General features: G+C 43.2%; 1 protein-coding gene across 6 annotated transcripts in view; it reads left to right on the plus strand.

Moving 5' to 3' along the window:
• The window catches only part of sh3pxd2aa (SH3 and PX domains 2Aa), a 315,062-nt gene that overhangs the window by 120,693 nt on the left and 169,558 nt on the right, over positions 1–24,811 (plus strand). For 5 of the 6 annotated variants that reach the window (XR_011882687.1, XR_011882688.1, XR_011882689.1 and 2 more), the window contains exon 5: positions 9,869–9,960. Coding sequence is in view for 2 of the 6 variants with exons in the window: in XM_072239102.1 (XP_072095203.1) it covers positions 9,869–9,960 (92 nt within the window). In the remaining 4 variants the exon portion in view is untranslated. Of the gene's footprint in view, positions 1–9,868; positions 9,961–24,811 lie in introns of those variants that run through there. The other variant, XM_072239105.1, reaches the window with a different exon arrangement.

Raw genomic sequence — 24,811 nt, forward strand, 5'->3', positions numbered from 1 at the left:
CAGCCATTGGCGTGCATTTCAAATAGCCTCTGACAACCAAGTCTAGCTCCTGGTTTTCACATGTGGCTTAGCGAACTAGTCCATAGTCCAGTGGAATCATTTCTACTGACAGTACAGGAGAAGGGGCAAAGGTGGGTTACTGGTACCTTAAAACCAGTCACTTTGGCCAGATGGGGCTCACTAGCCATGGTTGGCAGTCATCTAGGAGAAAGGAAACTCCGATCTCAAACCTCTGCTGCCTTATGGCTATACCCACTTATGGTGAAGGCTTTGGGAGTAAACCTTGAGGAAAATGTGGGCAGTCCTACATTGAGTTCAATACTGACTAGCAACTCCTACAATGCCTCTGGTGTTAAACTGTATCGGTCTCTGCCTTTCCTTTGGATTCATCAGCTGTATGGAGAGCTGCATGGGCAGCAGCCTGCGTGTCACATAGACAGTTAGGAAGCTACATCCATGGTTGATCCCGATCTCAAGGATGTAACCACTCAGTCAGGTTGAAGGTAACAAAGGTTAAGTATTTACAAGGATTAGGGAGTTTCCAATTGCAGTTTACACCATGTACAAGAAATTCTGATGATGGGTTTATTTATAATGCAGCGGTCTGTTATGCATTTCATGTACTGAAAGTTTATCTGAATGATGTAAAGCATCCTTTGAGTATATTGAAACGTTGTTAAAAATAACATTTTGGGAAACTGCAGCTTCAGGTTCTACTCCAAAATTAAACATTTTTTTAAAAAACCTGCACTACTTTAGCTACTTTTCACAATAGCTGTGTGCCAAAACGCTTTGCAGAAAATGCACTTTGGAACTGTTGACTTCATTTGTAGGAAGTGCACCCAGCTGCAGCTCCTGAGTACATTAAAGCAGGGATCCCCAACCTTTTTTGCACTGCGGACTGGTTTAATATTGACAATATTCTTGCGGACCGGCCAACCAGGGGTGGGGGGGTGGTAGAGTTGCTAACGGACAAGAGTGGCAGTCAAATATGTTGTACGTTGTGTTTACCCCGAGAAAGACTACCACGACCATGAAGCCTTGCGCGGCACCTATGTGTGCATGCGTGTATGTGCCATTTTTTTCTACAAATCATTTTTGGCAATTCTGTTCAGTGAAACTACACGGTACATACATTATTTCTACTTTATGTAGGCTTTGTATTCATCATATCATTCCTGCTTTTACTATATGTTAGTGTTATTTTAGGTTTTATGTAACACAGCGCATGATTATAGTGATAGATATACTTTATTAATCCCGAGGGAAATTTGGTTTCGTTACAGCCGCACCAACCAAGAATAGAGCGTAAATATAGCAATACAAAAACCACAAACAATCAAACAACAAAATGCAAACTATGCCAGATGGAAAATAAGTCCAGGACCAGTCTATTGGCTCAAGGTGTCTGACCCTCCACAGGAGGAGCTGCACGTTCAATGGCCACAGGCAGGAACGATCTCCCGTGCCGCCAAGTGTTGTATCATGGTGGAATGTGGCCGAAGTCCAACAGTAAAAGGTTCAATATCTGGTCTATAAACACGTTCCTCGTTCGTAATATGACCCGGATTGCACCATCTGTTGTTAACCAGATCAGTAAGCACCGAACTCTTTTACGCTTACCGCTGTCAATGCACTTCCGGTCAGCCGGGACGGTATTACCCACCGAACTCCTCTTCTCCATAAGTCTCTGTTGTCTCTACCCGGTCCTCCTTTCTCGACTTTGTGATCCCCCTCTGCATTCTCTGTGTGTTTTCCTCCGGATTTCAGCAGGAGTGTCCGCTGCTCTGCTCGCTAAACCGGCCGGCATTAGCTGGTCCCTGGAATACACAATGCAACCTTGCTTCTGTCCCGCGTGTCGGGATGTATCTATTTCCAGCGCTAAAAAAAACCCAAATAAAACTCTCTTGATAAGATAATTACAACTCTCTTGAAATTGATAAGTCAATTATAAGTCACTTATAAGTCAATAGCATCATAACGTTTTAAGTAACGTTTGGATATTAAACACACAGCACATATTTTCCCCGTGTGAACATATAAAGTCATTGCAACACACCAGTATCGCTGAATCAGTGGGAGCCCTGGGCTTGTTTTCCTGCAACGAGACGGTGCCATCGAGGGGTGATGGGAGACAGCAATACTTGAAGGGGGTTCTTTATGTCCAGCCTATTCCGCAATTTAGTTTTTGTTGCATTCATTGCAGAAAAGCCCACTTTGCAGAGATATGTTGGAAATGGAAGCAACATTTTCAGTGATTTCATGGCTATCTCAGAATATTTAACCTTGAATTGATCCAGAATACCGGCAGAGATGTTATGTCAAACATACTTTTCAGCCCACTGTCATTGCAAGCTCAAGGAGTTGATCTTCTTCCCACGCTGACATGGATGAAGCGTGTGTAATGACCTCACGTGCGTTCAAGTTCAACAGTGGGCGTGACAGGGAATGAGGAAAGGTGCAGCTGACTCATATTGCCAAATCATACCGTTTCCTCGCGGCCCGGTAGCACATACTTTGCGGCCCAGTGGTTGGGGACCGCTGCAATAAAGAACCGGAGCTGGAGTTATTTGTACTTAGGATTGTGTGGGACGCTGAGCCATAGATAAGAGGCTTAGTAAGATGGCCACACCTAACATACAGGCAGAATATAGGTGACCACTAGGAAAGGTAGAGGGGCATGCATACAATGCAGGGTTCCCTGTGGTCATTCCCCTCAGTTTCCTCTTTGGATCTTGTGAGTGTGGGGAGCTGGCATATGATCACAGCAGTTCACAGGGTGTGGATTGCATCTTAACTGGAGGGAACTAATATCTTCCCCAGAAGGTTTACACTAGTTTAATAGAGGGATGGGAAGCAATTCACCAAGTCAGAAAGTGGAGGAATCGAAAGGAAGATAGATGTCATGACTAGTAATTTTATAAGGAAGAACAGGCAGGATCAAGATTATAGATATGATGGGACAGATGGGTTGGAGATTATTTATCTTAATGCAAGAAGTATTAAGGGTAAGAAAGATGAACTTGGAGCATGGAGAAATAAGTGTTAAGACCATTACAGGAACTTGAGAGACAGGAGGTTGAGAGAGCGATGGAACTGGATGCTTAATGTTCCAGGGTTTCAAAGTTTTAGAAAAAAGAAGTAAAAAATGAGGGGAGTTCAGAATCAGGTTTAGTCTCTTTGCCAGATGTCGTGAAATTTGCTGTTTTGTGGCAGCAGTACATTGCAATACATAATAAAACAACTATAAATTACAATAAGAACTATACAGAAAAAAATTAAATTAAGTCATGCAAAAAGAGAAGAAAGTATAGTGAGGTAATGTTCCTGGATTCATTGTCCATTCTGAAGACTGATGGTGGAGGGAAAGAAACTGTTCCTGAAATGGTGAGTGTAAGTTGTCAGGCTCCTGTGCTGCTTCCTTGATGATAGCAATGAGAAGAGGGCATGTCCTGGGTGATGGGAGTCCTTTTTGAAACATCGCCTTTTGAAGCTGTCCTCATTGCTGGGGAGGTTACTGCCCATGATGAAGATGGCTGAGTTTACAATTTCTGCAGCTTTTTCTGATCCCGTGCTGCGGCCCTTCCATACTAGATGGTGATGCAACTAGTTAGAATGCTCTATGTGGTACACCTGTAGAATTTTGTTAGGGTGACATGACAAGTCTCCACAAATTCGTAATGAAATAGAGCCACTGTCGTGCCTTCTTTGTAATTCCTTCAATATGTTGGACACCAGATAGATCTTCAGAGATATTGACACCTAGGAAATTGAAACTGCTCACCCTTTCCTCAAAGAGGACTGGTCCTCTTCCTCAAAGTCCCTTCGATTTCCTCTTCCTGGAGTCTGCAATCAATTCCTTGGCCTTACTGACTTTGAGTGCAAGGTTGTTGTTGTGACTCCATTCAGTCAGCTGATTTATCTTGCTCCTGTATGCCTTTGCATCACCATATTATGTACAACATATGTGCAGACAGACTAGGGAGAGATGTAAAAACAGGGAAGTTGTGATGGGTGACATCAATTTCCCCAATATCAGAATCCAGTTTACAATCACATTCTTACGTGATGTGAAATCTGTTGATTTGCATCAACAGTACAGCATAAATGTATAAAATTACTAAAAAGATACAAAATAAATAACTAAAGGAAACAAGTAATAAGATAGTTTCATGGCTTCATGAATCATTCAGAAATCTGATGGCAGAAGGAAAGAAGCTGTTTGTAAATCATTCTGTGTGGGTCTTCAGGCTTCTGTACCTCTTCTCTAGTGCTAGTAATGAGAAGACAGCAGTCCTGGATGGTGAGGGTCCTTAGTAATGGATGCTGTCTTCTTGAGGCACTGTCTTTTGAAGATATCCTCAGCAGTGTGAAGGTTTGTGCTCCTGATGGAACTGTCCGAGTCTACAACCCTTTGTAACCTCTTATGATCCCGTGCATGGGAGCCTCCAGACTGAGCTGCGATGCAACCAGTCAGAATATTCTTCACTGTACATTTATAGACATTTGCAAGAGTCTTTATGGTAAAATAAGTCAAAGTCATCATGGTTTCTATAAATGGAAATTTTGCCTGCTATATTTGTCAGAGTTCTTTGAGGAAGTAACAGGCAAAGGAGACAGTGGAGAAAGTGGACAGAGGAGAAGCAGTGGATATCATTTACATGAATTTTCAGAAAGCATTTGAGAATGTGCCACACATGAGGCTGCTTAACAAGATAAAACCCTATGGAATAACATGAAAGATACTGGCAAGGGTAGAGAAATAGCTGACAGCCAGGAGGCAGCGAGTGGGAATAAAGGGGGCTTTTCTGGTTGACTGTCAGTAACTAGTGGTGTTCCTCAGGGGTCAGTATTGGGACTGTAACTTTTCACATTGTTTGTCAATGATTTGGATAATGGAATTGATGGAATTTTGGCAAAGTTTGTGGGTGATAGGAAGATAAGTGGAGCAGTAGGCAGTGCTGAGGAAACAATGCGATTGCAGCAGGACTTAGACAAATTGGAAAACAGGGCAAAAAAGTGGCAAATGGGATACATTGTTTGGAAATGTACAATAAAATGAACAATAGTGCAGACTATTATCTAAATGGGGAGAAGGTTCAAACATCAGAGGTGCAGAAGGGGCTTGGGCAAGACTCCCAGAAGGTTAATTTACAGGTTGAGTCTGTGGTAAAGAAACCAAATGCAATGTTGGGATTTATTTCAAGGGGAATAGAATATAAAAGCTGACGCTTTATAAGACACTAGTCAAGTCTCACTTGGAGTATTGTCGACAGTTTTGGGCCCCATATCTCAGAAGGGATGCGTTGCCAGAGGAGGTTCACGAGGATGATTCCAGGAATGAAGGGATTAACAGATGAGCGGTTGGCAGCTTTGGGCCTGTACTCAGTGGAATTCCGAAGAATGGTGGGTGGATCTAATTGATAACTACTGAATGTTGAAAGGACTAGATAGGGTGGATGAGTGTGGAGTGTATATTTCCTATGGTGGGGGTATCCAAAACTAGAGGGCACAGCCTCAAAATTGATGGACGACCTTTTGGAACAGAGGTAAGGAGGAATTATTTTAGCCAGAGAGTAGTGAATCTGTGGAATGCTCTGCTATAGGCTGTGGTGGAGGCCAAGTCCGTGGGTATATTTAAGGCAGAAGTGATAGTTTCCTGATTAGATTAGATTAGATTATGAGGACACGCAGTCCTCTTTTTGTCATTGAGTAATGCATGCATTAAGAAATGATACAGTGTTCCTCCAGAATGATATCACAGAAACACAAGACAAACCAAGACTTAAAAAAAACTGACAAAAAACACATAATTATAACATATAGTTACAACAGTGCAAAGCAATACCGTAATTTGATAAAGAACAGACCATGGGCACGGTAAAAAAAAAAGTCTCAAAGTCTCTCGAAAGTCCCATCATCTCACGCAGACGGTAGAAGGAAGAGAAACTCTCTTCCTGCCATGAACCTCCAGCGCCGCAAACTTGCTGATGCAGCACCCTGGAAGCACCCGACCACAGCCGACTCTTGAGTCCGTCCGAAAACTTCGAGCCTCCGACCAGCCCTCGGGCACCGAGCACCAAGCACCATGCACCATCTCTGCCGAGCGCTTCGACCCCGGCCCTGGCAACAGGCAATAGACAAAGCCGAGGGTTTGGGGCCTTCCCCTCCGGAGATTCTCGATCGCACAATAGCAGCAGCAGCAAAGCAGGCATTTCAGAAGTTACTCCAGATGTTCCTCTGTGCTTCTCACGTCTGTATCCATCAAATCAGGATTGTGCACGGTACCTACTTACAGATACGATATCATTTCGGAGTGGCTGCGTCACGCTGCCATCTTCTCCTCCCCACCAAGGATAGGTCGGGGCATCAAAGGATATGGGGAGAAGCCGTGTGTATGGGGTAGAGTGGGATCCGGGATCAGCCATGATGAAATGACGGAGCAGGCTCAATAGGCTGAGTGGCCTAATTCTACTTCTATGACTTATGGTCTTTGGTGAAATACCAAATCTGCACAAAGTCCAAATGAAGTAGAACCACTTCTGTCCCTTCTTTGGGATTGTATTAATGTGTTGGGTCCAGGACAGGTCTTTCTCGATGTTGACACCCAGGGACTTAAAGCTGCTAATCCTTTCCACTACTGACCTCTCAAGGAGGATGAGTACGTGTTCTCCCGGCTTCGCCTTCCTGGTCTATAATCAACTCCTTAGTTTTAATGTTGTTGTAGCACCACACAACCAGCTGATCTGTCTCACTTAAGTACGCCTCCTCTTTGCCATCTGAGATTTTACCAACAACAGTGGTGTCATCTGTGAATTTATAGATGGCGTTTGAGTTGTGGCTCGCCACATAGACTTGAATGTAGGGAGCATAAAACAGTGCACTAACCATACATCCTGAGATGTGCTTATGTTGATTGTCAGCATGGTGGAGATGTTATTCCTGATCCACACTGACCGTGGTTTCCTAATGCAGAAGTTGAGGATCCATTTTCAAAGGCCATGTGGAGAGGCTTGGTAAATCATCGTGAGAAGCTGATGATATTGTCCTGAAATCAATAAACTGCCTGATGGATGCTTTGCTGTTGACCAGATGTTACAAAGTAAAGCCAGCAGCCAGTTATATAGGCCAAGGCCTTCTCAGCGCAAGATGTTTAGATGGGGCATAATTTGTTAGGTGTAGCCAGGCAGCAAGTAGTCCAACAAAAGGAAGCCCTAAACTGCATCCGGTATGGCAAAAAGAGTCTGGTTAGGTGACTGACTTTATTGGGAAGTTAGGGAAGAGTGATCATAACTCCTTAAGTTTTATGATAGCTATGACTAAGGATTAGTATGGACTTTGTGGGTGAGTGTTAAATTTGGTCATGATAAATTATGAGAGTCTTAGGCAGGAGCTATGGAAAGTTATTTGGGAACAGCTATTTTTGGACACTTCATTATTTCGCATGTAGTGGGTGTTTAAAGGCAAATTGCACAGAATACAGTACAAGCAGGTATGTTCCAGTAAGAAGGAAGGACAAGGATGGCAAGGTGAAGGAACCTTAGATTATGAATTAGATGGTGAATTTAGTCAAGAAGAGAAAAGAAGAGTATGTAAGTTTTAGAGAGTTAAGGCCAAACTGAGCTCTTGAGAACTATGATGAAGCTAGCAAAGAACTCAGAAGAAAGTAGGAGAGCCAGTATGGGCCATGTAAGCTCCTGCAGGGAGGATTAAATAATCCCAAGGCATTCAATGCATACATCAAGAGAAAGTGGTTAACCAAGGAAAGGGAAGGTCCATTCAAGGATAAAGGAGGGAACATATGCTTGGTCGTGATGTGAAAGTGGTGATGAATTAGCAAGTAGGAGGGACATTGGAAATCTGGCTGGGTGGTGCCATAACAACAGCCTTTTTTCAATGTCTGCAAGATCAAGGAGCTGATTATTGACTTCAGGAGGAAGAAATGAGATCCATGAGCCAGTCTTCATTGAAGGATCAGAGTTGGAGATGGTCAGCAACTTTAAAATTCCTTGGTGTTATTATTTTGGAGAACATCTCCTGGGCCCAGCATATAATAGAAACATAGAAAGCTTACAGCACAGTACAGGCCCTTTGGCCCACAATGCTGTGCTGAACCTGTACTTACTTTAGAAATTAACTAGGATTATCCATAGCCCTCTATTTTTTCTAAGCTCCATGTACCCATCGGCCTCCACCACCATGCTGGCAGCGCATTCCACGCACTCACTACTCTCCCTGTGAAAAAAACTTACCCCTGACATCTCCTCTGTACCTACTTTCAAGCACCTTAAAACTGTGCCCTCTCGTGTTAGCCATTTCAGCCCTGGGAAAAAGCCTCTGACTATCCACAAGATCAATGGCTCTCATCATCCTATACACCTCTATCAGGTCACCTCTCATTCTCTGGCGCTCCAAGAGAAAAGGCTGAGTTCACCCAACCTATTCTCATAAGGCATGCTCCCCAATCCAAGCACCATTGTCCCGCTGTAACCTCTGCCAGTCCTCCATACTATCCACAACACCCCCAACCTTTGTGTCATCAGCAAATTTACTAACCTATCCCTTCACTTCCTTATTCAGGTCATTTTTTTTAAAAATCACGAAGAGAAGGGGTCCCAGAACAGATCCCTGAGGCACACCACTGGTCACCAACCTCCATGCAGAATATGACCCATCTGCAACCACTCTTTGCCTTCTGTGAGCAAGTGAATTCCGGATCCACAAAGCAAGGTCCCCTTGGATACCATGCCTCCTTACTTTCTCAATAAGCCTGGCATGGGGTACCTTATCAAATGCCTTGCTGAAATCCGTATACACTACATCTACTGCTCTACCTTCATGAATGTGTTTCGTCACATCCTCAAAAATTCAATCAGGCTGGTAAGGCGCAACCTGCCTTTGACAAAACCATGCTGACTATTCCTAATCATATTATGCCTCTCCAAATGTTCATAAATCCTGCTTCTCAGGATCTTTTCCATCAACTTACCAACCTCCGAAGTAAGACTCACTGGTCTATAATTTCCTGGGATATCTCTACTCCTTTTCTTGAATAAGGGGACAACATCTGCAACCCTCCAATCCTCCAGAACCTCTCCCGAGTCCATTGATGATGCAGAGGCTCAGCAGTCTCCTCCCTCACCTCCCACAGTAGTCTGGGGTACATTTCATCCAGTCCTGGAGACTTATCCAACTTGATGCTTTCCAAAAACTCCAGCACATCCTCTTTCTTAATGTCTATATGCTCAAGCTTTTTAATCCACTGTAAGTCATCCCTACAATTGCCAAGATCCTTTTCCATAGTGAATACTGAAGCAAAGTATTCATTACTACTGCAGCAAAATATTCATTATTACTGCTATCCTCCTCCAGTTCCATGCAGACTTTGCCACTGTCACACTTGATCCTATTCTCTCATGTCTTATCCTCTTGCTCTTCACATACTTGTAGAATGCCTTGGGGTTTTCCTTAATCCTGCTCACCAAGGCCTTCTCATGTCCCCTTTGGGCTCTCCTAATTTCATTCCTAAACTCCTTCCTCCCAGCCTCTTAATCTTCTAGATTAGTCAATTCTAGAAGATTAGATAAGTGCAATTAGAAAGAACGCACAGCAGTGTCTTTACTTCTTTAAGAGTTTGTGAAGATTCAGCGTGACATATAAATTTTTGACAAACTTCTATAGAATTTGCAGGGATATGAGGAGAGGCTGGAGTAATGGGATGATGAGCTGGGTTGTTCTTTCACATAGTTTGTGTGCATTACAGGAGGAAAATTGATGGTCATGTGATGAAATGAATCCTATGGTGAATGCTTGTGTGAAACTACGTTGTTGATTGGCAGTGAATAACTCTTTATTTAATTTACTCTAGGCTCTGGTGCGACTGCCACCTATGATCTCCCAGTGTGCAGAAGTGCTTCGTTTTTTTGAACCTTGTCCAGAAGATTTAAATCCACCAAAGGAGTAAGTAGAGTTGAAAGCTTGATGCCTGCACAGCTCGAGGCATAAATGCTGATAGAAGGAAAGGCCTTTTTATGGGATTATGACAATAAAATTTTGAAATATGTTTGAAAATGAAGTTTAGAGTGAAATAGACTGGAGAAGCTGATTCATTCGATTAGACATTGCTAGAGTTTAGCAAGAATATGACCACTTTGATTGCAGTAAAATAGACATTTACTTGTTCTAATTCTGTTTTTTTATAGCAGTTGTGTTCAAATTTGTTTTTAATGTGAATGCAGCCTATCTGATGCCTCATGCCTTTATCGCTGCTGCAAGTAAGATTTTCATTGCACCTGTGCCTGAATGCTCTTGTACACAACAGACTTGAATTTGACTTTGACCACAGGGCAGCTTAATGACAGTAACCTCTGGCAAAGTGGGCAGTACAGAGGCATAGCTAGTAGAACCACTACCTTACAGCTTCAGAGACCCAGGTTCTATCCTGATCTTGGGTCTTCTTTGTTGACCCAAAGAGCATTTTCTCTTTGTAACCAGGTGGGTATTCTCTAGGTGTAGCAGTGTTATAGAAGTTAGAACATAGAACACGCACAGGAACAGGTCCTTTAGCTCATAATGTTGTGCAGAACCAACTAAGCCAAAGACAATTAAACTCATCCCTGTTAGCACATCCCTCAATTCTCTACATATTCGTGTGACTATCCACGAAATACTTTAATGCCTCTATCGTATCTGTTTCCGCGACCAACCCTGGCAATGTATTCCAATCACTCACTGTTCTGTGTTTTAAAATCTCCTACCCCACATAGAAACATAGAAAATAGGTGCAGGAGTAGGCCATTCGGCCCTTCGAGCCTGCACCGCCATTTATTATGATCGTGGCTGATCATCCAACTCAGAACCCTGCACCAGCCTTCCCTCCATACCCCCTGATCCCCGTAGCCACAAGGGCCATATCTAACTCCCTCTTAAATATAGCCAATGAACTGGCCTCAACTGTTTCCTGTGGCAGAGAATTCCACAGATTCACCACTCTCTGTGTGAAGAAGTTTTTCCTAATCTCGGTCCTAAAAGGCTTCCCCTTTATCCTCAAACTGTGACCCCTCGTTCTGGACTTCCCCAACATCGGGAACAATCTTCCTGCATCTAGCCTGTCCAATCCCTTTAGGATTTTATACGTTTCAATCCGATCCCCCCTCAATCTTCTAAATTCCTACGAGTACAAGCCCAGTTCATCCAGTCTTTCTTCATATGAAAGTCCTGCCATCCCAGGAATCAATCTGGTGAACCTTCTTTGTACTCCCTCTATGGCAAGGATGTCTTTCCTCAGATTAGGGGACCAAAACTGCACACAATACTCCAGGTGTGGTCTCACCAAGGCCTGTACAACTGCAGTAGTACCTCCCTGCTCCTGTACTCGAATCCTCTCGCTATAAGTGCCAGCATACCATTCGCCTTTTTCACCGCCTGCTGTACCTGCATGCCCACTTTCAATGACTGGTGTATAATGACACCCAGGTCTCGTTGCACCTCCCCTTTTCCTAATCGGCCACCATTCAGATAATAATCTGTTTTCCTATTTTTGCCACCAAGGTGGATAACTTCACATTTATCCACATTAAATTGCATCTGCCATGAATTTGCCCACTCACCCAACCTATCCAAGTCACCCTGCATCCTCTTAGCATCCTCCTCACAGCTAACACTGCCGCCCAGCTTCGTGTCGTCCGCAAACTTGGAGATGCTGCATTTAATTCCCTCATCCAAGTCATTAATATATATTGTAAACAACTGGGGTCCCAGCACTGAGCCTTGCGGTACCCCACTAGTCACTGCCTGCCATTCTGAAAAGGTCCCGTTTATTCCCACTCTTTGCTTCCTGTCTGCTAACCAATTCCCTATCCACATCAATACCTTACCCCCAATAGTGTGTGCTTTAAGTTTGCACACTAATCTCCTGTGTGGGACCTTGTGAAAAGCCTTTTGAAAATCCAAATATACCACATCCACTGGTTCTCCCCTATCCACTCTACTAGTTACATCCTCAAAAAATTCTATGAGATTCGTCAGACATGATTTTCCTTTCACAAATCCATGCTGACTTTGTCCGATGATTTCACCGCTTTCCAAATGTGCTGATATCACATCTTTTATAACTGACTCCAGCAGTTTCCCCACCACAGACGTTAGGCTAACCGGTCTATAATTCCCCGGTTTCTCTCTCCCTCCTTTTTTAAAAAGTGGGGTTACATTAGCCACCCTCCAATCCTCAGGAACTAGTCCAGAATCTAACGAGTTTTGAAAAATTATCACTAATGCATCCACTATTTCTTGGGCTACTTCCTTAAGCACTCTGGGATGCAGACCATCTGGCCCTGGGGATTTATCTGCCTTTAATCCCTTCAATTTACCCAACACCACTTCCCTACTAACATGTATTTCGCTCAGTTCCTCCATCTCACTGGACCCCCTGTCCCCTACTATTTCTGGAAGATTATTTATGTCCTCCTTAGTGAAGACAGAACCAAAGTAATTATTCAATTGGTCTGCCATGTCCTTGCTCCCCATAATCAATTCTTCTGTTTCTGTCTGTAGGGAACCTACATTTGTCTTTACCAGTCTTTTCCTTTTTACATATCTATAAAACCTTTTACAGTCAGTTTTTATGTTCCCTGCCAGTTTTCTCTCATAATCTTTTTTCCCCTTCCTAATTAAGCCCTTTGTCCTCCTCTGCTGAACTCTGAATTTCTCCCAGTCCTCAGGTGAGCCACTTATTCTGGCTAATTTGTATGCTTCTTCTTTGGAATTGATACTATCCCTAATTTCTCTTGTCAGCCACGGGTGCACTACCTTCCTTGATTTATTCTTTTGCCAAACTGGGATGAACAATTGTTGTAGTTCATCCATGCAATCCTTAAATGCTTGCCATTGCATATCCACCGTCAATCCTTTAAGTGTCATTTGCCAGTCTATCTTAGCTAATTCACGTCTCATACCTTCAAAGTTACCCCTCTTTAAGTTCAGAACCTTTGTTTCTGAATTAACTATGTCACTCTCCATCTCAATGAAGAATTCCACCATATTATGGTCACTCTTACCCAAGGGGCCTCTCACAACGAGATTGCTAATTAACCCTTCCTCATTGCTCAAAACCCAGTCTAGAATAGCCTGCTCTCTAGTTGGTTTCTCGACATGTTGGTTCAAAAAACCATCCCGCATACATTCCAAGAAATCCTCTTCCTCAGCACCTTTACCAATTTGGTTCATGTCTGTTTTGAACTTTTCCCCAATCACTCTAGAAGCATTCCCAGGATTGAAATTAGACTGGAAACTAGTCACTAATGCTGTCCGCAGAAATCTTTACTGGGGCTGCCTAACTCATTGTGATGTTTATACTCGACTTGGATGAGTAATTGGGAAGATGAGTTAGTAAGTTTACAGATAAGCTGAAGTTTTGTGGTGTTGTGCATAGTGTAGGAGGTTGCCATAGATTACAATAGGACATTGAAAGTATGTAGAATGGAATATGGACAGGATACAGAGCTGAGCTGAGAAGTGCCAACAGAATTCAATCCAGATAGATGTGCAGTGATACATTTTGGAAGATCAAACTTGAAGGCAGTGTATGAGGTTAATGGTAGGATTCTTAGCAATGTGGACGAACAGAGGGATCTTGGGGTCCAAGTGATTTCAGAGTTGCCATGCAAGTTGATTGGGTCTTCATTTGTTGGGGAATTGAGTTCAAGAGTTGAGAGGTAATGTTGCAACTCTATAAAACTCTGGTTGGGGAAACTTTAGAGTGTTGTGTTCAATTCTGTTCACCTCATTACAGGAAAGATTGGAAGCTTCAGAGAGGATGCAGAGAAGATTGACGATGCTGCCCAGATTAGAGAACATGTCTTATGGAGAAAGTTTGAGCAAGCTAATGCTTTTATCTTTGGAGTGAAAGAGGATGAGTTGACTTGATAATGAGAGGCATAGATAGAGTGGATAACCAGTGACATTTTATCACGGCAGCAATTGCCAGTACCTGAGCACATCAGTTTAAGGTGAATGGAGGAAAGTTTAGTGGTGATTTTTTTAAACACAGAGAGCATTAGGTGTCAGGAACATACTGCTGTGGCTAGTAGTAAAGGCTAATGAAGCAGGGACATTTAAAAGACTCTTAGATAGGCACATGGATGTTGGAAAAATGTGGTGTCATAGGTTGTGCAGGAGAGAAGGATTATATTGATTGTGGAGTAGGTTTATGTAGCTTGGCACAACATTGTGGCCGAAGGGCAAGCACTGTGCTGAATTGTTCTATGTTCTGAGACAGAAAACAGAAAAATCAAGTTGCCTGAATTTGTAGTTTTTAATATTGTTAAAAAGGCTGCAACGTGGCTCGATGAAAGATGAGGTGCTATTCCTCCAACTTGCTATGGACTACAATGAAGAATATAGAACACAGAACAATATCGCGTAGGCCATTTGGCCACAATGTTATGTTGAACTGGCTAAAAAACAAATCAAAAACACCCAAGTACTAATCCCTCCTACCTACACCATGGCCATATCCCTCCACCTTCCTATATGCCTGTAAGACATTTGTCTTTTAAAAGCCTCTACTGTATTTGCCTCTACCACCATACCAAGCAATGCATTCCAGGCATCCATGATTCTGCGTTTAAAAAAAAACACAACTTACCACTCACCCTTGAATCTACTCCCTTTCACCTTCAATGCATGTCCTCTGATATTAGAGATTTCAACCCTGGGAAACAGAAACTGTCTGTCCACCCTATATATGTCTCTCATAATCTTATAAACCTCCATCAGGTCTCCCCTCGGCCTCTGGCACCTCAGAGAAAACCACTCAAGTTTATCCAGCCTCTCGTAATAGCACGTGCCCTCTAATTGAGGCGGCATCCTGATGAACCCCTTCTGCACCTTCTCTAAAGCTTCAACGTCCTTCCTATAGTGGAGTGACCAGAACTGTATGCAGTACTCCAGATGTTGCCTAACCAGAGTTTTATAAAGTTGCAGCATAACCTTTTGACTTTTGAACTCAATGCCTTGACTAATAAAAGCAAGCATTCCATAAGCCTTCTTAACCACCCTAACGACCTGTGTAGTCACTTTCAAAGAGCTGTGAACTTGGATCCCAAGATCTCTCTGCTCAGCAACACTGAAGAATCTTGCCCTTAACAGTATACTATCTCCTTGCATTTGCCGTGCCAAGGTGCAATACCTCACATTTATCTGGGTTAAACTCCATCTGCCATTTCTCTGCCCGTATCTGTAGATGATCTATATTGTGCTGTATTCGTTACCAAGTCTTCTACACTATCCACAACTCCACTAATCATGGTATCATCTGCAAACCTACCCATCTATATTTTCATCCAGGTCATTTATACATTACAAACAGCAGAAGTTCCAGCAAAGATCCCTGCAGAACACCACTAATTACAGACCTCCAGCTCGAATATGTCCTTTCAACTACTACCCTCTGTCTTCTATGTGCAAGTCACTTCTGAATTCAAACAGTCAATTTGACGGGGCCCCGATGCCACTTAATCTCCTGGATTAGCCTTCCATGAGAAATTTGTAAAACACCTTATTAAAATCCACGTAGACAATATCCACTGCCCTATCCTCATCAATCCTTCTCGTCACCTTGCCAAAAACCTTAATGAAGTTGGTATGGCACAAAGCCATTCTGGCTCTCCCTAATTAGGCCATTGTTTTCCAAATGCTCATATATCCTATCCCTGAGAATTTGCTCCAGCAATTTCCCTACAACTGCGTGAGACTTACTGGTCCCTTGTTCCCTTCTTAAATAGAAGTACAACACTAGCAACTCGCCAGTCCTCCGGGACCTCGCCTATGGCTGGGGAGGACACAAAGGTATTGATCAAGAACCCAGCAATCTTGTCTCTTGCCTCCTTCAATAATCTGGGGTAAATCCCTTCAGGCCCTGGCAACATCCAGTTTAATACTCATTAGCAGACCCAGCACTTCCTGTTCGACTCTAAATGCCCAAATGTATTTATACACTCAGCACTAATCTCTTGGTCCTCTATATCTTTTTCCTTGGTAAATACTAAAGCAAAATATTTTATTAAGTACCTCACACATTCTCCGCATCCAAACAAATGTTTCACCCTTTATTCTTGAGTGGTCCCACCCTCTCCCCAGTTATCCTCTTGCTCTTGATGTATGTATACGTAGAATATCCTGAGATTCACCTTAATCTAACTTGCCAAGGACTTTTCACAGCCCCTCCTGGCTTTCCTAATTCTCTCTTTAGTTCTTTTCACAGTCCCTCTGGCTTCTTTATACTCCTAATATGCTTTGTTTGATCCTGACTTCCAAAGCTTTACATACTTTTCCTTTTTCTTCTTGACTAAATTCCCTCTAACAGGAATGTAACTTCCCTGCATTCTGTGCAATTGATCTTTAAACACCCTCCACATGTCTGATGTGGACTTGCCAGAGAAAAGGTGTTCCCAACTTCTTAGTTCCTGCCTAATACCTCTGTAATTTGCTCCACTCCAATTTAAAACTCTCCCACAAGGACCATACCTGTCTTTGTCTGTAGCTATTTTGAAAGTTAAGAAGTTGTGGTCATTGTTCCCAACCTGTTCACCCACTGAAAGGTCAGTCACCTGGCCAGTCTCATTACCCAATACAAGGTCCAGTACAGCCCCTCCTCTTGTTAAGAAATCTTCCTGAATGCCCCATCTAAACCCCTGACACGAAGAAAGTCCCAGTTTATATTAGGGAAGTTGAAATCCCCTATTATTTTTCTTTTTTTTTTTACACATTTCTTTAATCTGATTACATACCTCTTCCTAAATGTCCCGGTGGCTATTAGGGGGTCTGTGGTACAATCCTATGTGTGATTGCACCCTTCCTATTTCTGAGTTCTACCCAGATGGACTGTCTGACCCCTCTTTTATGTCTGTCTTGGGTGCAGCTGTGATATTGTCCCTGATTAATTGTGCAGTTCCCATCCTTATTACCCCCTCCTCTATCTTTTCTAAAACTTCGAAAACCTGGAATATTAATCACCCATTCCTGCCCCTCTCTCAACTAAGTTTCACTAATGGCTGCAACAGCATAGTTCCATGCACTGATCCATGCTCTAAGTTCATCACACTTACTCATAATGCTCACTTTAAACTGTCAGACCCACCTGTTATTTCGATTTTGTCTTTCAATATTCTTCCTGACATCTTAAGCAACATCAAAATAGTAGGTATGATGGGTCCAACAGTTTGAAGTGTGCATATTTTAATGCTAGGAATATTATGGGTAAGGGTGATGAACTTACATGGACATTAATCTGTTTAAGAATATTTTCATCATCCTTCTGGCCCTCAGAATACTTTATTCCATTGAGTGCTGTGACTATAGTAGCAGAGGCATTATTGTATACAGGCTTCCCCCGCCATCCGAAGGTAGAGCGTTCCTATGAAACCGTTCGTAAGCCGGAATGTCGTAAAGTGAAGAAGCAATTACCATTTAGTTATATGGGGAAAATTTGTGAGCGTTCGCAGACCCAAAATATTACCTACCAAATCATGCCAAATAACACATAAAACCTAAAATAACACTAACATATAGTAAAAGCAGGAATGATATGATAAATACACAGCCTGTATAAAGTAGTAATACTTTTCTACAATCATTGCCGCACTGACGACCATAGCGAAAATCTCATGCAAGCACTCTCGGAAGAAGCACAGTGCAAGCGCTCTCGGCAGAAACATTCTCTCCAGTAACCTTTAAGCTATAAAGTTGCCAAATCATACCAAATGACACATAAAAATACACAATCTATATAAAGTAGAAATAATGTATGTACAGTGCAATATCACTTACCAGAATCGGGAAGACAGCGCCGAGAATACCGATGATGGTGTGTTAGGCTGAGTCGTCGGAGGTTGGGGTGGTGCAGTGGTCCCCAACCTCCAGGCCGTGGACTGACACCGATCCGCGAAGGATGCAGTGGTGCAGCGGTAGCCGGGGCACACCCAGCACATCTTTAAGAAAAAAGCCGAAATAAACAAGCTAATTAATTAGGTGCCGCCTGACATGTAATTATATGCATGTTTATTTTGGCTTTTTTTCTTAAAGATGTGCTGGGTGCATCCCAGCTACCGCTGCACCACTGCATACTTCATGGCAATGTATCGGTTCGCGGCCCGGAGGTTGGGGTGGTGGGACACTGGGGTGTCATCTCATTGTTGTCTGTTCCCATCAGGGCAGGCAGGTCATCTTCTTCTGTGTCTGCCTGCCTCGATGTCGAAGCTCGAGGTTCATTGTCTGCTGTGGCTGTTGTGGAAGGCTTGAAAAACGACAGTATGCTTGACTGCTTAGCCTCACGCATTTTTCTATCATACAGTTCTTTGTAAGCACTCAAACCATCCTGCAAATATGCCCTAAACCTACGTACTCTTTCACAATTAAAGTCGTACTTTTCTGCAATCATTGCAGCGAAAATCTCATGCAGTTGCTTCATGTTCAGTTCCTGGAAGACTTCACTTTCGGTCCGCTACTGCATTCAGTTTCGATTGTTATCCTTTCCTCTTGCAATTGTGTCAGCTCTTCATCTATCAGTTCTTGGTCATGGGATGCCAAAACCTCTTCAACATCATCTTCATCGACTTCCACAAGCCAAACTCACTTTGTCCTTACTTCGTTCACCATGATCGAAACGCATACTTATGTCTAGTTTTACGCCAAGTGTAACACCCTTACGAGCTCTTTTAGGCTTTTCTGATACCTTAGAACTCATCTTGCAAATGGATGCTCAAAATAAATCGTCATAAAGCACAGATGCTCACGGGCACGTGTTTAAGCAATGTCAGCTGGAATGCAGTTCCAGGGGAGGAGCTTGGCTGCTCAGGGCGTGCGCTGCCTTTTTTCGTAACAGTGAAAACACCTTCTGTTAGCGAAAACAGGTAACTAATGTAGGTCTTTCATAACAGCGAGGTGTCCTAAAGCTAACGTTCGAAAAGTGGGGGACACCTGTATATGAGGGAGCAGCTACTAGTAGCCGGGAAGCAGCCTTTGTTTGCCCTGCAGAAGCTCAATATTCTGGATTAGCTGAGATGGAGATACCAAGGGTGCAGATCAAAGTAAAAAGCAGTGCAACAACAGATGGAGGTAAAAACCATATCTCCCGTCTACCATTATGTGGAACGCAAGATCGCTGGCAAATAAAATGGAGGAACTAGTAATACTTGCGAGGACACAACAAATACCAGGAATGTGGCGTTATGTGTTTCGCCAAGACATGGTTACACGAGCAAATGTCAGATCCCAACGCGACTGTGAATGGAGTCTACAGTGCGGTAAGAGGAAGGGAAGTAGGTTTGCTGTGCTTCTGAAGGCTCTTCTCAAGCACAAGAAGAGAGTCTTTAGATCAGGAGACAGGGAGGAGTTGAAACGTGCAGAGGGATTTAAAGCAGAAGATCAAGGTAACGAAAGAGGAATACAGGAGAGAGCTGCAGAACAAGCTTGGGCAAAGTAGCACACGGGTGGCATAGAGAACAATATTGGCTTCAATCAGCCTAGTTGTAGAGACTTGGAATGATGCCGTGAATGGGCTAATGAGTTAAACCAGTTCTTCAATAGGTTTGACACTTGCCTTCCTGTTCACACCCCTCTCAGCACACCAGTCCAGGTACCGAGGCACCTAATGCTTCCTCAGCACCAACACTTCCCCTCCTCCCTCCAGTTCAACACGTGGATGAACAACATAGGCTACCACTGTCTACATCTGCTCCTTCCTATGCACCTACCATCCACACCTCCATATACGAACTGCTATTGTTCCCAATCTTCACTGCCCCCAGCCATCACCTTCCACCAACTCCCCAGTCATTATGTACTCATCTTCATTATTCAGCAGATGAGAAGGGCTCTGGGGAAACTCAGACGCAGGACTGGATGGTGTGAAGGTCCTGAAGGAGTGTGCTGAGCAGTTGTGTGGAGTGACCAGTACATTTTCAATCCAAGTCACAGCCTGGGAAGGGTCCCGACTGTGTGGAAACAATCATGTGTGGTCCCAGTACTCAAGAAAGGCCGACCGAAAGTATTGAATACTACCATCCAGTAGTCCTGACCTCACACATCATGAAGACCCTGGAGAGGTTGGTCCTGGCTCACCTCCGAGCCCTGATCAAATCAGTCTACCAGGAGCACATTGGAGTCAATGATGCTGTAATCTACCTGCTGAACAGAGCATAATCCCATTTGGATAAGCAGGGCAGCACTGTGAGGATCATGTTTTTTGATTTCTCCGATGCCTTCAATACCATACAGCTCTCATTGCTGGGGTAAAGCTCCTTTCAATGCAGGTTGACACTTCCATTGTATCCTGGATAATGGACTACCTGACTGGCAGAATACTGTTTGTGCATCTTCAGAGCTGTGTGTCAGACATGGCTATAAGCAGCACTGGGGCCCCACAGGGGATGGTATTGCCTCCCTTCCTGTTTACCCTGTATGCATCAGACTTTGGATACAACACTGAGTCATGTCATCTGCAGAAATTCTCTGCTGACTCAGCAATAGTTGGGTGTATAAAGAGAAGATAGGAGAATGAATACAGGGCCCTGGTGGAGGACTTTGTTGAATGGTGTAAGCTGAATCATCTGCAGCTTAACATCAGTAAGACAACGGAGCTGGTGATGGAGTTTAGGAAAACCAAGCCTGCACTGCTCTCTGTTACTATTAATGGTGATGACGTGGATGTGGTAAGGGCTTATAAGTACATGAGGGTGTACATGGACAGCAGATTTGAGTGGAGCACCAACACAAAGGCTGTGTACAATAAAGACCAAAGTTGTTTCTACTTCCTAAGGAGACTGAGGTTCTTTGGAAAATGCAGACCTCTTCTTCACACGTTCTACCAGTCTGTTGTCACCAGTATTGTCTTCTATGCGTTGGTGTGCTGAGGCAATGGCCTCAACACAGATGATGTCAACAGGCTCAATAAACTGATTAGAAAGGCTGGCTTTCTATAATGAATCAACCTATAGACGGGAAGTGATGACTCCCTCCTGTTAGACCTCTGTTTACCAGAGCTCTGTTTAAGCTCTTAGCTCTTTTTACCACTCTCTGCTGTTGCAGACATCTTGTGCATTACTGTGCAATACAGGTGCCCCCCACTTTTAGAATGTTCGCTTTACGAAACCTCACTGTTATGAAAGACCTACATTAGTTCCCTGTTTTTGCTAACAGGTGTTTTCACTGTTACGAAAAAAGCAGTGCGCGATAAAAATCAGCGCGCGCCCCGAGCAGCCGCTCTTCCCCCGAATTCAGAACGGCATTCCAGCTGGTATTGCTTAAACATGTGCCTGTGAGCATCCATTTGCAAGATGAGTTCTAAGGTATCGGAAAAGCCTAAAAGAGCTCGTAAGTGTGTTACACTTAGCGTAAAACTAGACATAATTAAGTGTTTCGATCACGGTGAACGAAGTAAGTGAATTTGGCTTGTGGAAGTTGACGAAGATGATGTTGAAGAGGTTTTGGCATCCCATAACCAAGAACTAATAGATGAAGAGCTGATGCAATTGCAAAAGGAAAGGATAACAATTGAAACCGAATACAGTAGCAAACAGACCAAAGGTGAAGTTGTCCAGGAACTGAACGTGAAGCAACTGCGTGAGATTTTCGCTGCAGTGATAAAGTATGATTTTAATTTTGAAAGGGTACATCTGTTTAGGGCATATTTGCAGGATGGTTTGAGTGCTTACAAAGAACTGTATGATAGAAAAATGCGCGAGGCTAAGCAGTCAAGCAAGCCTTCCACATCAGCCACAGCAGACGACGAGCCTCGACCTTCGACATCGAGGCAGGCAGTCATAGGAGAAGATGACCCGCCTACCCTCATGGAAACAGATGACGATGAGATGACACCCCAGTGTCCCACCACCCCAACCCCCGAGCCCCGGACAGATACCGATTCGCGGAAAATGCAGCGGTAGCCGGGAGGCACACAGCACATCTTTAAGAAAAAAGCCGAAATAAACATGCTAATTAATTAGGTGCCGCCTGGCACATAAATGTCGGCTCAGATCAGAAGCAATTGCTGATTTCACTTGCTCTATGTAATCGGTAATTGCCTCTGATCTGGGCCGACATTTACGTGCCGGGCAGCACCTAATTAATTAGCTTGTTTATTTTGGCTTTTTTTGTTAAAGATGTGCTGGATGTGTCCCGGCTACCGGTGTACCCCTGCATGCTTCGCGGATCGGTATCAGGTCGCTGCCCGGAGGGTGGGGGCCACTGCACCACCCCAACCTGCAACGACTAACACACCATCATCATTGTGCTTGGCACTGTCCCAACTCCGGTAAGTGATACTACACTGTACATACATTATTTCTACTTTATATAGGCTGTGTATTTTTACCTGTTATTTGGTATGATTTGGCAGCTTCATAGCTTAAAGGTTACTGGAGAGCACTTGTGCCGTGTTTTTGCCAACAACGCTTGCGTGAGATTTTCTGCCGACGGCGCTTGCGTGAGATTTTCGCTACGGAGAACAATTCAGTAATGATCGTGGAAAAGTACTGTACCTCTACTTTATATAGGCTGTGTACTTATCATTCCTGCTTTTACTATATGTTACTGTTATTTTAGGTTTTATGTGTTATTTGGCATGATTTGGTAGGTTATCTTTGGGTTTGCGAACGCTCACAAATTTTTCCCATATAAATAAATGGTAATTGCTTCTTCGCTTTACAACATTCCGGCTTACGAACTGTTTCATAGGAACGCTCTACCTTCAGATGGTGGGGGAAACCTGTATTATAATCACTTCATATCTGAACGGTGTGAATGTGCACCCATTACTGTATAATATTATGGTAATTCTTGCACACCATCTTGTCAGTGTGAACTTGGAAATCTTGTAGTATTTGACTTGTAAATCTTGTGCATCTATTTTTAAGGTAACTTTTATTCTCTTTTAATGTTTGTATTATCTGTGCACTTGTAATGCTACTGTGACACTGTAATTTCCTTTGAGATCAGTAAAGTATCTGACTATCTATCTACCTTCCACTCCGATCCTTCCCTTACTGACCTGGGCTTGGTTCTCAGCCACCTGTAAAACTACCTTAAACCCTCCTATGTAGCATCAGCAAACCTCATGGCCAGGATATTGATTCCCCTCCAGTTCAGGTGCAACCCATCCCTCATGTACAGGTCGTCCCTTCCCCAGAAAAGGTTCCAATGATCCAAGAGCTTGTAGCAGTTTAGGAGATTACAGATTGATTGTCATAGTAGGAATGTGATGCACGTTAAAGTCACAGGTAATGGCATGCTCAGGGTCGCCTCTGCAGACTGAATGTGGTCACCCATTGGTCATTTTGCCAATGTAAACAGAATCACAATTTAAGCACCAAGCGCAATACGCTGAAATGGAAGAAATGCAAGTTGTTCCCTGTGGTCACCTGGAACCTTTTTGTGTCTGCAGGTGGGGCTAAGGAAAAAAATGGAAGGATAATGGCAGAAGGAAGATGGGCTGAGTTTTAAAGGGCAAGACTGGGCTATCAGTGTTCATCTATTATATTGGCTCAGCTTGTTTGTTTTTCCCATTTTTACTTTTCCTCCAGGTGTAGACAACATGCCCAGTCTGACCTGTCAGGCATTTCTTCCTGCTCTGCATTTCATAATACACATGTTTTGTCCATATTCTCACTCTTAACTGTGGCCTTTCTCAGTTTGATCAGATAACCTTGTTTGCAGTCACCCAGGTATTACCCTACCCATCCACCTCAGTACAGCTCAACGAGCTTCTCTTTTACACTATAATTTCTCTTTGTTATTTCAAGTAATTTAAGAGTGTGCAAGAAATAAAAATGGGCGAACAGTTGGAAATCTAAAGTATCAATATTGAGTGTGCATCTGCCCTACTGTTGCCCATACATCAGCAAGACATGGGCTGTGCACATTCTCTTTTACATGGACTTGCTGCCCCCCGGTGGCTATTTATGCATCGTCAATGTTTTCAATCTACTTCTTCACACCTGGTTGGTAAATTAAACCATTGTGGTAAAGAGGAATTCCTTTAGTCAGAAGGTGGTAAATGTGTAGAAGTTATGCCAAAGATGGCTGTAGAGCACAAATCATTGGGTATATTTAAAGTGGAGGTTGATAGGTTTTTGATTAGTAAGGGGTTCAACGGTTATGGGGAGAAGGCAAAGGGAATGGGATTGAGAGGGATAATAAATTAGCCAAGATAGAATGATGGAGAAGGAGTGATTGGCTGAATGGCCTAAATCTACTCTAATGTCTTATCATTGTACAGATTTTCCTTCAACTCATCAATTGTGCAAAATCATAGAATATAGAGCAGTACAGCACGTGAACAGGCCCTTTAGCCCATAGAGTCTGTTCAAACCTTGATGCTAATTTAAACTGATCCCATCTTTCTACACATGGTTCATGTCCCTTCATTTTCCGTCTGTTGATATCTGCCTACATGCCTCCTCAGCATTATTGTCATCTGTGTTTCAACCACCTCTCCTGGCTGTGCATTTCGGGCACTTAACTCGCTGTATGTAAATTAAACCTGCTTCACAAATCTATAAACTTTCCCACTTACATTTTAAACATATGTCCTCTGGCATTTGACATTTTCAATCTAAAGAAGAAAACCTGACTACCCTATCTGTTTCTCAATGTTATTTACTTCTATCTGGCTGCTTCTCAGCTTCTGATACTCCAAAGAAAACAGTCTTAAGTTTTTCCAACTCTCCTTTTAGCTAATACATTCCAATCTTGGTAACATTCTGGTGTGCTTCTTCTGCACCCTCTCTAAAACTTCCCGTAGTATGGTGATCTGTAT

This window comes from Mobula birostris, chromosome 21, assembly GCF_030028105.1.
Source record: "Mobula birostris isolate sMobBir1 chromosome 21, sMobBir1.hap1, whole genome shotgun sequence".
Taxonomy (NCBI): Eukaryota; Metazoa; Chordata; class Chondrichthyes; order Myliobatiformes; family Myliobatidae; genus Mobula; species Mobula birostris.